This window comes from Varanus komodoensis, unplaced genomic scaffold, assembly GCF_004798865.1.
Source record: "Varanus komodoensis strain SLA01 unplaced genomic scaffold, ASM479886v1 scaffold4, whole genome shotgun sequence".
Lineage (NCBI taxonomy): Eukaryota > Metazoa > Chordata > Lepidosauria > Squamata > Varanidae > Varanus > Varanus komodoensis.
The window spans coordinates 50,191,515-50,207,915 of record NW_025335941.1 but is presented as its reverse complement, the minus strand read 5'-3'; the positions used below and the strand labels follow the sequence as shown (position 1 = coordinate 50,207,915).

Below are 16,401 nucleotides of genomic sequence, written 5' to 3'. Positions count from 1 at the left end.
TTAAATTGACTTATAAAGTACATTGCAGCAGAGAAAGACAAAATTAGACACCATGAACAGCTGCTATTTTGGACAAATGCAGGTTTGAAATGTCCTTTCAGAATAGTTCCTTCTCACAAATGTACTACTTCTATCAAGGCTACATCAATAAAAGGCCTTCAAATTTTACATTCAGAGTGTTTGGGGTAAAGCTAAACTCTTGTTAAGTTTATTATCTGTAAAGGCAAGCAACAGGTCCTTATCCATTGTCATATCTTTATTCACACGAAATATTCATCACACCTATCCCAGTACACCCCAATGAAGCATTCCCCCTGCAGAGAGTTCATTAGTGACCTATTTCTTTTCTCACATAATGATTACTACCTGACTGAGGATAATCAGGAATCAGAATGCTGAGGGGTTATCAGACAGTTCATATGTCTTCACCCATGCCTAGCCAGGTTCTTCTTGCTATTGCCTATTTTACAATCCACACTTTGTGGCGTTCTCTTTCCTGGGAACAGTGGAAATTATCTCAAGCAGGACTGACCAATAAGATGCAAGATCAGGCTAGAATCTGGTTCTCTTGCACTCACTGGACGTCTTTCCCTCCCTTGATTCTGAAGTTTATTTAATCATTCAGTTTCTATGCCACCCAACAGGTGACGTTCTCTGAGTTCATGAATACTTGGGGATGCCAGCAGCCTTTTTGTGTAAAGTATGCAAATAATGCATTTTTTGTGCAAAATAGGCACATTACATAATTCTTTGCACCAAGTATACAAAGCAAGCACATCCACCAAGATTGAGCCAGGAGCACCTTCGCAGGGAGCCATCCCCTAGGGAGGTGAGGGGGGTGCTGGCTAGAAGGCCTTTTGGCAGTTGTGCTCCACCTCTGGAATAGGCTCCCCAGAGAGGTATGCCTGGCACTGACACTGCCAGTGTTTTGGTGCCAGGCAAAAACTCTCCTTTTCTCTGTAGATTTTAACAATGAATTTAGAGGTTATTTGGTTTTAAAACTGACCCCATGTTTGGCTTTAGTCATTTTAACTTGCATGTTTTAGTTAATGTTTCATATTATATTTTAATTTTGATATATTATCTTTTATATTTGGATTATGTTGTTAATATGTGTTGATTACCTTGATTTAATGCTTTTGATTTTGGAATGTTGTCTTGTTTTTATATCGTGAATGGCACAGAAATTCATGAAACAAACAAACAAAGCTCAAAAGTCCATTTGCAGAAGCAGAACTCGGCTTGAACTCAAAGTGAGCAAGCTGGTAGTGGATCTCCTAGTCCTCACCACCACTGCTGACCAGTCCAGAGCAAGAGGCAGGTAACCAGGAAGGCTGCAGGAGGAGGCCCAGTTGCAAAGGACTGCTGCTACTGGGCCCCCGGCAGGTGCTCAACAATGCCTACCCTTGCTGGCAGCGCTGAGTGGACTCAGAGCAGCAGGATGAGGCACCACTGCATGTGGCCACATTCTCTGCCTCAGCTGCCTCTATCCAAGGCGTATGGGAGAGAAGTAAGGTGAAACACGAGCACACAGACTAGATAGGCTTCTTTAGTCTCTTCAGACACACGCGCTCTGGAAATGCACTATCCTGCTCACTGCAGTAACAGCTAAAATGGAGGGCTTTTAAAATGTGTTTGCTGAAATACCGACACTTGGAGAACTTGCCTTTTGCAACCCCTCTGAAGAAACTGCCTGCTAGGGATACGGTGAATGGAATGGACACCGAAGAAGGTAATGTGGCAAAGTCACAAAGCCTGAAAGGTGATTCATAAGCTGCCATCTTGCCTCTGCTGTAACCTCAGCTGTTAACTCACAGCCTCAGCTTCCTCATCTGCAATATGGGGATAATAATACTGACCTACCTGAGTTAATGTATGTGAATCTCATGAACTCTCTGAAGTACTACATAAATGCTAATTACTACCACCGGATTTCATTTGGGATGCAATTAGTCATAAGGGACACAACCCCATTTTGTTTCCACACCTGCATCATTGTGCAACCCATTTGCTTTTAGGGGGTTTAGTTTGCTGGCCATTCTGTCAAAGCTGTCGCAGCTATGAAGCACCTGCACAACTCTCCCTTTTTTATTTTTACCACTCAGTGGCGATCCTCCTACAACAACGCCTGTATCATTTTAAGAATCTTCGATTGATTGTTTATGTATTTATTTTAATGCCCTTGCTATTGTAACTTGTAAACTAGGATATACGATTGAAAATATTTATCACTTTGTTATAACATTTGGGTCAGAAGTCTATCGATTATCTCAATACTGGAAAGTTTATTGCTGATTTGTGAGGTGAAGTTATTAAAGTATATTATTTAATCAGGCTGCAGGTGCAGGAGGGACTCCTGCTGGTGCCTCTGTGGCAGGGGTCCTCACACTGTTTCAACAGGGGGCCAGTTGACAGGTGCCAGCGATGCACGTGGGCTGCCAAGGCAGTGCGGGGAGGGGGGCATGGGCTGGTGGGGGGCGTGCGTGTGGGGACGGGGGGACACGCGGGGCGGGGCGCCGGCTTGCTCACAAGATCATTTTCTCCAAGCGAGTCCAAAACAACCTCCTCATGAGTAAGCCACCCACCCACGCACACCCACGCACAAGCACGGCAAGTGCAAAACCTCTGGGGCGGGCCGGTAAAATGGGCATGGTGGGCTGGATCCGGCCCGCAGGCCTTAGTTTGAGGGCCCATGCCCTGCGGTCTCAGGTAAAGTCAGCGGCAACTGGAGACAGGGCCTTCTTAATGGTAGCACCTCATTTATAGAACACCCTCCCTAAGGAAGGCTAACCTACTACTATGTGGGCATTTTTTGAATGCCAGAGAAAGACTTTATAAAATTGTTCCTGGTCTCTTAAGTTTACTGTTTTTAGCTGCTGTTTATGGTTTTCACTGTGATTGTTGTTGCCTATTTTGTATTTCATCTTGATTTATTTCTCTGTAAACGTCCTGCAAGTGAATTGAAATGTGGTATATATGTGCTAATTTAAAAAGCCAACAAACTGAGTTCTTTGGTTCCGCAAAATAATGGATGAGCTGATGTTTTACAGCAGTGGGCATGGTGAATATCTTAAAAGCATAGTTTCCATCTGCAAGTAGTTGAACATTTAACAGAGGTTAAACATTAAATCTGATTTCAGTTCAAACTGCCAAGAATGCAGTGAGGATGAGTTACAAAGAGCACTTTCACCTTGGAGATGCCAGATGTAACGACAGTTTTTCAAACTGCTTCTATCTACCTGACAATCCATTTATCGAATGCTACACAGGCACTGCTTTGGGGGCAGCTTTCTTTCTTTGGTCACTGTTGTTTTTAAAAAAGCTCATTATCATAGTTTCCCTCTGTCATGTCCTTTTAAAAAACAGAATGCATGTATGTCCTATCATGTGATGGTGGAGAGTTGAAGGTCACAACACAATGTCCATTTAATTTAGAGAATTAGCACAGAGCCACAAATAAAGCTCCAAAAGGTGGGAACTTTGCAAATTATGGGATAGCCACCAACTCCTCTGGAAGGGCTGTAGTCCAGTGGCAGGTATCAGTAGCTACTTGCCATAACAACGATTTGCTACCTTCAGTATAAGAGGCTGCATGCCCATGTACCACAGTTGCTGGGACCACAACTGGAAGAGGTGCTGCCACTGGCTGCTGGTAGACCACTGAGTGAACAGAATGCTGGCCTAGAAAGGCCCTTGGCTGGTTTTCAGCATGGCTCTTATGCTCCTACTATAACCCTTCAGACACTGGCATAACCCATCTAGGAAAAGCATGGAAGACACCAACCTCTTTACAACATTGTTATTCAAATACGATTAAGCCAGGGAAACAAGATGACACTATCTGGTACTGGATACCACGATATTTCAGACATGATTTCCCATATGCAGATTTTGTATATCACACACATCAAAAACAATGTGGACTGAGAAGAGGGGTTTACCTCGTAAGAGCTCTTTTTCCAGCTCCTCATTCCACGTACAGGTGTTGTCCTCCATAGTCTCAGAATGGCTTGCATCAAAACACTTATTTGCTGGTTCAGCAGGCAAAGGGGAGTCATGTGTTTCTGTCTGTGAGAAAGATAAATAAAATGTATAAGGTTGATTTTCACAACAAAGAAAAGCCATCTCATTACTGTCTAAAATGTTTTTGAAAAGTTGCCTGTTTATTTGCAGGAATATTATACTGATAATATTAATAGCAGCCTGATATTAATTCAATTAATTAGAATATTCATAGAACTTATATTAATTTGGAGTTCTCTAATTCTTTCAAAGCCTGCCCATTTGTTTTCATATCCTCCATATAAATTGCTTGGGTATTTGATGATTTAAAATAGTTCTAAAATCTGCATATTTTAAAATGTTTGCATATGATCTGAGGTTTTACTGTAACTCAGAATGAAAACTAATGGCCATTCTGAGTAATAATATCCTTGGAGGGGAAAAAGTAGCAGTAGAAACTCATAATAAATCAAGGTGCAATCCTATGCATGTTTAGATAGAAAAAGTCCTACAATCCCTATCATTTCTCCATTTTTCTTTCCAGATGTGCACAGAATAGTTCTAAAGCTAAAAAGCAATTTTTGAGTATCTAAATAGAAGTGCATTGTCTGACTGGGAAGACAGGCATTGCAGAAAAAAAGAATGTATGTCCTTATTTCCAGTGCATAATTTAAAGAAAAGCTCTCGTCCCATAAAGGGCGATGATGTTATAACTTAGGATTTTAAAAATTCTTGGTGGACTAGGTGTGAACAACTTCTGTGTATCTTATGACAGAGGAGACGAACACCTGTCTGTTGCCCCCTTTCCATCCCATCCCATCCCTCCCCTTCAACAGTGTCAATATTCCATCACTGCTGAGCATGTTTAGTCCACATTCGGCTGTTTTGGGGCTCTTAGGGATATTATTTAAAATATTTTATGCATTTCTCCAAAACTTCTTCCAAGTTTGCTGCTTATGTACAGATGGTCCCATCTTGGTTGCACTACAAGAATGAGTTCACTATATCCTTAACATTTGATGCCTGCAATACAGTCTTTCTCTGCATTAAAATTGCAAAGGCATTTCATGCTTATGCACAAAAAATATTAATAGATTTTCATAGTTTCATAGAATAGTAGGGCTGGAAGAAGTAGGCCATTGGGTCCAATTTCCTGCTGGTGCAGGACACCGTCACACCATCCCACTCAGATGACTGTCTAGTTTTTCTTTGAATGTTTCCAGACTCTGCATCATTTTTGTTGCCCTTCTCTGAACCGTTTCTAGTTTCTCTACATCTTTTTAAAGGTTGGGTGCCCAAAACTGAACACAGTATTCTTGGTGAAGTCTGACGAATGCCGAGCAAAGGTGAACTAGCACCTCCCGTTCTGGAAGTGATGCTTCTATTTATGTATTCCAAAAGAGAATTTGCCCTTTTTGCAGCTGCAGCACACGGTTGCCTCATATTTAGCTTGTTGTCTTTTTCTTTTTCAGTGCTGTTGAACCAAGTATTCTCCATCTTGTATCGATACATTTAGGTTCTTTTCCCCTGGTGGTTGAACTTGTCATTTGTACCAGTTGAATTTCATTTTGTTGCTTTCCACCCAACAGATTGTCTGGATCACCCTGGATCTTCTTTTTGTCTTCCAGAGTGTTAGCTATTTTGCCCAGTTTTGGGTTGTCTGCAAATTTATTTATCATTCCCTGGACTTCCTCATCTAGATTAGTGATGAAGATCAAGTAGATGTAGGCTCGAAGTTCTATTTTTGGAAAGGTGTAATAAATATCAAGGGAAATAATTGAAAAGTGATTATTTTGTGGCAATAACAAAGCTTAAAGGTACACTCCAGGGGTGTGTTCAGGGACAATGATCTTAAATTATGTGCAGAACCTCAGATGAATTATGTAAAACAAGCTCTGTCTGTTGATGCTTTTGCAATCTCACTGTTACCCTGCATTTCTCAAATAAAATTCTTGTTTTTAAAAAAGTAAGCTTATACATACCTCCATCTACTGAGAGCAATGAACAGGTATCCTTGCAAGTGCAGGAACTGTTAGTTAATGTTATTTTCCAGTGTCCTGCCCTCCTCTATGCTAATTTGCCAGAGTTCAGAGATGAGACTGTCTTTGCTGCACAACAGTGATTATGTCCAGGGTCTCCAGTGCCTGTCAGCTGTACTGGAGTCTGAAGCAGCCCCTCCCCAGGTGTTCTTACCATGTTGTCACTGTTCATAAATTGGCGGGGTGTGCGCGCGCGCGTGCGTGTGTGTGTGTGTGTGAAAACTGGTGCTGCATGGCACATCCTCACCACAAAGGACATGGAACGGTGTATGCATCCAGTATAGGACCTTAGTTTTTCAAGGCACATTTCAATCTCTGGGACATAATTTGGGAAATCGGTGTGTTAGATTAAATGGCAGAACCAACTATGTTGATAATTTCCAGGGACTGTTCTGCCCTTTCCTTTGAGGATAAAGGGGATTTCAACGAAGGAATGTGGCCTGACAAGGCATCTGCAGGAAGAATTCACAGAGTTATCTCTTCTGGCCCAGAAGTATTAGCTAAAAGAATCAGTTCTCCAGATTCAAGGCTATTTGTCCTCTGTCTGTGACACAGGCACTGCAGTCATTGGCAGGGTCAGGAACTAATATGGCACTTCCAGGAACAACAGTCAGTCAAGACAAAGTCACACACAGTGATGTGTAATGCCATGGCAGCAGTTCCTGGAACAGTCACATTAGCTAAATAGTGAATCACTAGAAGAAAAACAGACAAAAAGCCATAAGCATGGGAGGGAGGGCAGGGATCTCCTCCAAAGCTTGGCACCTGGTAAGAGCTCCACCATCATGCACCACATATCCCATAAGTGCAGAACTGTAGGCTTCTGGGGATCTCCAAAGGGCCGCACACCCTTCTCCCTTCTCCTGGTCCTGGCCTGCCCCCTTTCCCTCAACCATCCATTGGGTTCTTGGCTTTTGCAGTTTTTCACCATTGTAAAAGACTGAAATGCCTCTCCTGAAGTTTAGTCGCTGGCAGTGAGAGCCTTAAGCTAAAAGATGCCGGCGTTTTTGGTATTTTGTCCTGCCTATTTTGTTTTAGGCCTCACCCAGAACTAGAATGCAGTCCTTGAGAGCTTATTCAGTGTAAGATTCATCCCTGAAGTTGAAAGAGATTCTGTGTCTCTCACATATCCTGAGACTATTTCCCACCCCACCAGAGGCAACTGAAGGGATGGAGTGAAGGACAGGGAAATTTACAGTACATGAGGACATGGACTACATTTGTTATTTTTCCCCATCTATTTTTATCCCATTCTTCAACCCCAAAAGGATGCATAGAACAGTTAAGCAAACATGAAAACAAAAATGATATGCTCCATACCTTACATGATTATAAAAGCAAATGGAAAGGTAAAGCCAAATATTAAAACTGCTGCCAAGTAAAGTTTAAGTTTGTTCATTAAATATATAAAAACTAAAAAGCCTGGGATTTCTTTTAAAGTCACTTAGCACCAAAAGGAAGGCTGACTTTCCAAAGAGTTTTATCAGCCATGAAGCTTACTGAATGATGTTAGGACAGTCATCTTAGGCTAAAACACTTAACAAGTTGTTGTGAGGATTAAAATAGTTCAGACCCCATTTATACCATCTTGAACCTACTGGAGAAAGAAAAATATAAACATGTAATAAACAAATTAAATTTGACCCCCAGTTGTCTAGATCTGAATCAGGTAGGTTTCACCTTGGGGCCCTAAAAATTTAGGTTTGCGCACCAGGAGTGCAGAACCTCTTAGTCCAAGCACCAGTTCTGTTCCAAATAATCTCTTGGGAGTTGCATTCCAGTGGTAGACTTGGATAAATGCAAAATACCAAAAGTTTGTGGATAGATGCCATCAACTCCTCTCCAACTTATGGTGACCTAATTAATTAATTCCCTCCAAAATATCCTGTCCTTGACAGCCCTGTTCAACTCTTGTAAACACATGGCTGGGGCTCTCGTTATGGAACCAAACTAACTCATATTTAGTCTTCCTCTTCTTAGGTCTTTGACTCTCCATAGCAGGATTTTTTTTCCTCCAGTGAGACCTGCCTTATCACAATATGCTCAAAGCACAATATCTTCTGTTTTGCTATTTTTGCTTATAGGGAAACTTTGGCTTGATTTGATCCAGGATCCACTTGTTTGCCTCTGTCTAATTTTAGTGTATTTACAAAACTCTCCTCCAGCACCATGGTTTAAACGCATCTATTTCAGCTTAAAGTTCTCATTGCCAGTAATGAAACCTTAGGAGATGCATTCGTCCCTTCTGGTGTAGTCTCTCATTTGTACCCTAAAAATTTCAGCAGGTTTGGAGTCAAGTCAGCAATGAATGTATCAGGTGCCCAGGTAAGTGCAACTCTTTAAAAATAAGTAACATCTTTCAGGATTAAATAGTTCCATTAGGCAACAACATGAACGATAAATGACTTTTTCTGTATATAGACAGTCCTCAAATTATGAATGATTGGGTTACAAACAACCCATACTTATGAACAAACTGCCAGAAAGCCTATTAATTTTTTTAAATTACTATAAGAAATCATCATAACCATAGAGAGGGGAAGCAGAAGGGAAGAGAAGGAAGGCCTCCAAAGCATCATCATATAGAAAGGAAAAGCAAAAGGGTAGAGAGGGAGGTTTCCAAAACATGCCTTCTTAACCTGCCCATTTAAGGAGGGGAATCTCTCCAGCATTTCCTTGCTCAAAGATGAGGTACTGGTGAGTTTGGGTGAGGAGCTAGAGATATTTTCCACTTTCACAAGGGTTCTGTGTCCCTAACCCCACAGATGTGAGGGCCAGCTATACATGATCGATCCAACATACATGCAAATTCGACTTAAAGACAAATATCTGTTTTCTCAGGAACAGAACTTTTTCGTAACCTGGAGACTGCCAGTGTTCCAACTGCCCCCTGGTCTTAGTGTTAATAAGATAACAAACTGACTCACCTTTGCCATTTTTTCCACTATGGAAGATGTATGAGCAACAGTAGCAAAGCAGTCATATCTGAAAAGAAGAAATTAAGTAGTTTCTTTGAAGATGGACAGTAAAATTATGCAATGAATAAGCACTTGGCTATTTTGCTGTAATACCAAATAAGAAGCTTCCTGTGACGTTACTATGATAGGATTTAGTCTGAAATCCTGTGTACATTTGCCTGTAGTTAATCCTATGAAGCACAATCAAATATACTTTGGACCCATAACATTGTACGCACAGCACTGGACCCACATATTTAAGAACTTCTCTTTCAGTTCCTATGTATCTTGTGAATAAGGCTGTATTATTTTCTCACAGTTTGCTCAGATTTCAGTGTTTTTCTGAAATGCAGTCCTGACTCCAGTTTGATATTTTCCACCACCCCTGAACCTGATCAATTTCTCGGCGGCTTTCGATACCATCGACCATGGTATCCTTCTGGATAGACTTGCGGGATTGGGGGTTGGAGGCACTGCTTTGCAGTGGTTCCGCTCCTATCTCGACGGTCGATTCCAGAAGGTAGTGCTGGGGGACCATGTCTCTACGTCATGGCAGTTATGCCATGGGGTACCACAGGGCTCCATTCTATCCCCTCTGCTATTTAACATCTATATGAAACCGCTGGGAGAGGTCATCAGGAGGTGTGGGCTGCGGAATCATCAATACGCTGATGATACCCAGCTTTACCTCTTATTCTCCACTAATCCAGGTGAGGCAGTGGCTGTGCTGAACCGGTGCTTGGCCGAGGTAAGGGAATGGATGAGGGCCAATAAACTGAAACTCAACCCAGACAAGACGGAGGTCCTGTTGGTTGGCGGATCGGGTTTCGGAGAGGGTGGATTTGACCTGGTCCTGAATGGTGCAACACTCCCTCTTAGGGATAAGGTCCGCAGCTTAGGAGTACTCCTCGACCCGGAGCTTTCTTTGGAAGCTCAGGTGACAGCGGTAGCAAGGAACGCCTTCCTTCAGCTTCGGCTGATTAATCAGCTGCGCCCCTACCTGGAATACGACTGCCTGGCGACGGTGACACACGCGCTGGTAACTTCCCGCCTAGACTTCTGTAACGCGCTTTACGTGGGGCTTCCCCTGAAGACAGTCCGAACACTTCAATTGGTGCAAAATAGAGCTGCCAGGTTGCTGACGGGGACGGGGCGTTATGCTCACATGACTCCAGTCCTCCATCAGCTTCACTGGCTTCCCATTGAAGCCCGGGCCCAATTCAAGGTGTTGATTATGACCTACAAAGCCCTAAACGGCTTGGGTCCTGGCTACCTGAACGAGCGCTTACGTCCGTATATGCCCGACCGCCCTTTGAGATCTGCGGGAGAGTCCCTTCTCCGGGAACCCTCCATGAAAGAAATTAGGAGAGTAAGTACCCGGAGGAGGGCTTTCTCTGCGGTGGCGCCCAACCTATGGAATTCACTCCCCAAAGAGGTCCGCCTGGCACCGTCGTTACTGGTTTTTCGGCACCAGGTAAAGACCTTTTTATTTAAACATCATTTCAATTGTTAAAACATATGATCTGGCCTGGGCAACTTCTTCTTCCTTCTCTTTCTCCTCCTATATTTTTATTTTATACTGATAATTTTAATTTTGTATTTGTAAATCAATGTATTTTTTGTATTGTTATATTTAATGGTAATTTATTATGTACTATTGTATTTCAATGTATTTTATCATGTTGTAAGCCGCCCCGAGGTTTCGGCAAGGGGCGGCATAGAAATGTTATAATAATAATAATAATAATAATAATAATAATAATATTTTTTAAACCAGTGATTCTCTAGCTGTTTTGTCCTATAACTCCATATCTAGCCAGTACAGATAAAGGCGAGCTAAAGGACAAAATAACAGCAGGGCCATATGCTGCTTACCTGTGCCCTAGTCCTAAAACACAAAATTTGCAGTGCCATTGCTATCAATTATGCTGGTAACCAATTCAAATTCCAGAACCTATTTTCTTATTTTTCTATCTACCCAACAAATCCCTTCTTCCAATCCAAAATACACAACCACCACAACTATTTATCCTAGTAAATGTCTGACAAAACCAAAGCACCTGTTTTTATATTATTATAAACTGTCCTGTAATGGCAGTACACTCTGAAACACAGGTTAAAGATCTTTAAAATAGAGAAACAAACTATAGGTCAATCTGGACTGACTTTACATACAAAATAGCGTACTACTGTAGCAATAAGGCTAAAATAATTTTTCAGTGTGATTAACATAAATAAAGCATGAGCTACCTTTTGGAAATATAGATATGGTTTATTTGTATTTTAACCTAAGATCCAAGGCCAAGATGGAACTCTACACAAACAGGAAGCACGCCACTCACTTCAACAGGAGTACAGTTTATCACTCACAAAGTGCATTCTAAGTGATTTCCCCTTGGGTGAATGGAACTATTTTGTTTGTTTATTTATTTATTTAGGCAACTTATATGCCGCCCCATCGCATGAGCCTTGGGGCGGCTTACAATAATTAAAATCCCATATAAAATGCAAAAAATTCGTCAAATAAATAAAATACTATTTGCCCTACTCTAGTAAATAAACCTATGAATCTGGTACACTGCAAATAAGGGAGAGGGGGAGGCTACAACTGGCAATTCCACAGCACTTGAGGGATTGACATATGGCATTCATTAGCCTTCTCAGGCTCCCATCATGCTCTGGATTAGGCCAATACATTTAAGTTTATTTTTCTGTGTCCAAATGAAGTTGACGGTGAAGCAAGAGAGCAGTATTTTAATTCAAGAAGAGCAAGCTTCACTGAAACTTCCTGAAGTTAACCATAAAATAGATTCTAATTAGTTTTTCAGTTTGATTAACTAAAGAAATCTTGAAGCTTGGAAGGCTGAAACATCTTGTTGTGGAATAGCAGCACACCTGCAGGCATGGTAAACTTTCTGGTTTTGCTGAATGTGACTGCAAAAATGAGGATTTCCAAATGCAACAAGGGACCAAACCTCCAAATCAGCACAACACACAAGCAAACTGTGAGAGGCTGCTGGAGGAGATTTAATATGACCTCAACTTCAATGTGAGGATCATATAACAGACTGAATCCTCCTGTATCTCCAGACAAAAGCGAAACCTTGCTAACTAGTAAATGTGTACAGGGTTGCAAAAGTCCAAAGCTTGGTAATGTCTGGTTTTGTTTTTAAGTGTTTTGAGTATTCCTTTTGATTTCTCTACCTATATTTTCAAGCTGGCTTTCTAGTAACATTGTAGTCTAATAATGCAAGCCTATACATGTCCATGTGGAAGTAGGTCCACAGAGTTCAGAGGGACTTGCTTTGGAGCAGGCATATGTAAAATCACAGCATTAGCCTTAGAACAGATCCAGAGTGAGAGAATGAAGAAAAATAATGTAAGAGACAATGCACGTAACATATCAAGGGACCTTTATAACATAATTAACAAACGGCCTATAACAAAATGCTGCAGCAAGGATTCTGGAGATGCAGTGATGGAGAAAGATTCACCTGCTGCATTTCTGCTCATGTTGCTGTTAAGGAACTGGAATTTACAAACTCCTGAATTATTGGCATTAAGAAAGTATTGCAAGGCTAAGTGCAAGCTATTTATTACATGACGTTTTTAACCAAAAGGCTTACAAATCTGTCTAACACAGACAAAAGTGTAGGATTAAAATGTGTTATCCAAAATGGGCCTAAAGCAGTTTTAGTCCAAGTACATGTATATCTCTCAACTGGTTTGAGGGTCAGGCTGATAATATCCAAATATGCTAAGAATCTATTTGCCTCCAGTATTCTTTCAGGTTAGAGCTGTTAATCTACTCAGTGAGGGTGAAACAGGCAACTTATTAACAGGGTCAACAAATTCTCCAAGCTTAAAACTCATTCCTTAAAGTTCACAGTAATTGTCCACAGCACTGTTCATTTACCACATTTTTTTTCAAAGCAACAATCTCTCATTTGCAAAAGTAGATGCCTTTGCCAATGCACACCAATTATCAATAAAAAAAGTTATTGCTGGATAACTTTCCTCCACAACCTTCATTTCCCCCCAGATACCTAGGGTTGCTACGTTTTCCCCTCCTTGAGTCTTGTGTCTATCATTTGTCCAACCAGCAGGAGAAGAAAAAAACACACACCAAACATCGTATTTTCCTGTCTTGGAGTTGCAATAACAGGTAAGGGAGGGCATAATTCGTTCAATTTATGCCCGTCAGGTATCTGCTAAAGGCGCAGGAGCTGTACTGGGGCAGAAGGAGAGAAGAGCAGGCACTTTAGAAAGACTAAAGCATGGGATAAGTGTTTCCTTTTCACAAACAGTTTGATGAGTAATCTGACCTGATAACAAACGCAGCAAAATGGAAAACACCGCTGAGCTCAGAGGAACAAGTAAGTAGGACAAGCTAGGCTTCTAAGCAAAATTTCCAAAAATCTGTAATCGGTCAAATTGCAACTCTGTGTAGTCCACAGCTTTCCTGCCACTTTCCACCAGCGTCCCTTTGCCCTGCACCTGCAAGTTTAGAGAATTTTGCTTACCATGCCATCATTCCTTGCTGGTGACAGCTGGCCTCTGACGCAAACCAGGCTGTTCTCCTGACTTTCCATTTTCCTTTCTAGCTAACTATCCTGTCTGTTCACGGTCATTTACGGCATCCATTTTTGGAAACGCTTTGTGCTCGCACACCCCTTTCCCTGTCGTCCTTTGGTCCTCGGGACTTGCGTGTGTATTCAAGCGAGCGAGCTCTATTACGCTCCGGCAGCAAGTATAAACTGGCTGGCTGGCATGCTTCAGGTGCCTGAAAGAGCCGTCCCTCCCAGAACGCTTTGTCATTTATTTGTAATGTGCTTGCAGGCAGGGAAGAACAAGTTGAAAGGTGTAAGTGCCTGGGCTTTCTGTTGTTGCTGCAACTGACGGAGGCTGGAAGATCCAGCCGAATCTTTTTTCCTGCTCTGTGGCTTCATCTAAAGGGGGGTGGGGAGCTCTTGGGTTGAAAAGGTGACACCTCATTTCTTGTGCTTTTCAGAACTCTGTGCTAGGCAGAAAGTCAAAATGCAAAAGTTTTCTTGTTTCTATGTCTCTCCTCTGTGGCAGGAAAAGTTGCACCTAACAGGTTCTTGCCTGTCACATAGCAGTGAAAGACACCGGAGCTTTGCAACAATGAAAAAAGTAGGGTTGACAAACCTACTGTGATACTTCAGGCATTCAGCTGGGCCCAAAGACCTGAAATACTTCCATGTCTGTAATGCTGTGCCATGGTTTAAGTTAATCATGAGTTGTTTAGTCTTGCAGAAGAGCAAACAAACTGTGAGTTTCCCTCCCATTTTCCTGCTTGACTCTCCAGGTAGTTAATTTTCTGTGTGAAACTGAAGTGGAGTAACTATTTCTTCTGAAGACAGCCACATGCAAAAGAAGATTTCTGCTCCTTCTTTACAGTTTTACTGAAGGGGAATTCTTAGCATATGTTCCCTCCTTCATAAGAAGTTGCACCTGCCAACATTCCTTTTCTTGCTTCAGAATGCACCAGATATTCCTTTGTACTAGGTTTCCCTACTTCTTGAGAATGCTTCCTCTATTCTTAGAGCTGTTTTATAATACCTCTGACCTGGTGGAGAGCACCAACAGAAATGAAACCAAAATGGAACCACCAGTAAAGAAGAATGAAGTAATCAGCATTTCAGTTGAATCTCGAGGTTTACAAAACTGCTTAAATAAAGAAAATTAGGAATCTTAAAAGGACCAATGAGGACTGACAAATGTTGAGAGTCAGATGGGAGAAAAGAAAGACAGGCAGGAAGAAAATGGAATGACTCATTCGGAAGAATAGCTAGCCGAAACCATCAACAGGAGAATTCATATGAGTAGGACAGATACGCTGCAATGTACTCCGCTGCTACTCCATAGGGTGTTAAGCAGAGTTGGTTGTTGTACAAAGACAAAGGTTATGATGCCCTGGTGCTTTTGTCTTCCTAATCAGAATGAATCAGTGTATGATCATACACGTGCACTACTTAGTTTTAAACGAGATCACATGCCCCCAGAAATCCTACCTCCATAAATAAGATTTTATCATTGAAATGATATACCAGAAGCGATGCGTAGAAGACAACATTATGAGAGAGGCGAGTGCAATTTGACTGAAAGGCAGCAGTTACTGCAGGCTTGGCAGTGTAGAAGTCATATTATTATTTAGGGATTAGAGCAACGGATTAGAAATATAGAGATGTGCGTTCTACCCAGCACTCAGCCATGGAAATCATTAGCCTCTCAGTCTAAAGCACCTCACAGGGTTGTTGTGAGGATACAGTGGAGAGGAGGGTTCCTTGAAGGAATAAAGCAGGATATAAATGTAATAATTAAAATTACAGAGCCTCATGGGAATTCATTTGTAATATTTATATTCCCTAAGTATAATAAAACTGCTCAGTGGTTTACATATATCAGAATCCTATTTAAAAATTAAAATTCTACTTAAAATATGATATTGAAAAAAAATCAACTAAGTGGTAAAAGAGGAATAAAATGGAGCAGTATGCTTTATTTGTGAGACAAGGAAAGCCTAAGGGAACAAGTACATTCTCGGGAGGCATTTGATAGAGCCACATTTTTTGCCTCCCAAAGAGCACAAGGGAGAGATTTCCAAAGGGTGGGTTCCAGTACTGAGAAGGCCTGTCATTGAGGTCTTATGCAGCAACATTCTGTTAATTTTGGAAAGGATACCAAGGTTTTGTCTGATGATCTTAAAGCTTGGTTTGTATGCGTGTGATACAGCAAAGTTTAAATATCCAGCATAAAGTGTCACTCAGTTAAATAGCAGTTGTTCTTAGTAAGTATTATACCATTTCCACCTAGCTAAGTGTTCCCCCATCTTAAATTTTTGGAAAGATCAGAGGATATAAATTGAAGCAGTTAATTAAGCACAAATACATAGTATTTTAATTCTGCATTTTCTTTTTCTGAGCTTTTATTCTCTCATACCACACAGTTAATCCTTTATCAGAGTTTCCACATCCTTTCTTAAAAGGTGTCCTTCCTAAGGTATTCCTTTGAACTACTGAAGACTCTCCTCCTTTGTAAGAATCTGTCAATAAACAGATTCATCTTGGTCTTCTCAGCTAATTAGAGGCAAAAGAATAAAATTTATTTAGTTATTTTATTTCTCTACCACCCCATAGCCAAAGTTCTCTGGGTATAAACAATAAAACAACAAAGCTAAAAGTTAAAATTTCAAATAATTTAAAAATACAGTAAAAATACAAGACAAAGACCCAGCAAGAAGAAGAATCACCAGTATAATCCTCTCAGGCCTTCTCACTATGAACAAGATCTTTAAAAGCTTCTGCATAAAGGGCTCTCTTGACCTGGACTGAAAAGATGGAAATTTGGTGTCAGGCAGGCTGCAGCAAGGAGGTTGTTCC

At 41.2% G+C, this 16,401-nt stretch overlaps 1 protein-coding gene across 1 annotated transcript in view; it reads right to left on the bottom strand.

The window, feature by feature from the left end:
• Positions 1-16,401, bottom strand: part of EXPH5 (exophilin 5) — a 49,107-nt gene that overhangs the window by 4,902 nt on the left and 27,804 nt on the right. Inside the window, exons 4-5 of the mRNA XM_044441809.1 lie at positions 8,969-9,026; positions 3,942-4,068 (exon numbers count right to left, since the gene is read on the bottom strand). Coding sequence (XP_044297744.1) covers positions 3,942-4,068; positions 8,969-9,026 — 185 coding nt within the window. The remainder of the gene's footprint in view (positions 1-3,941; positions 4,069-8,968; positions 9,027-16,401) is intronic.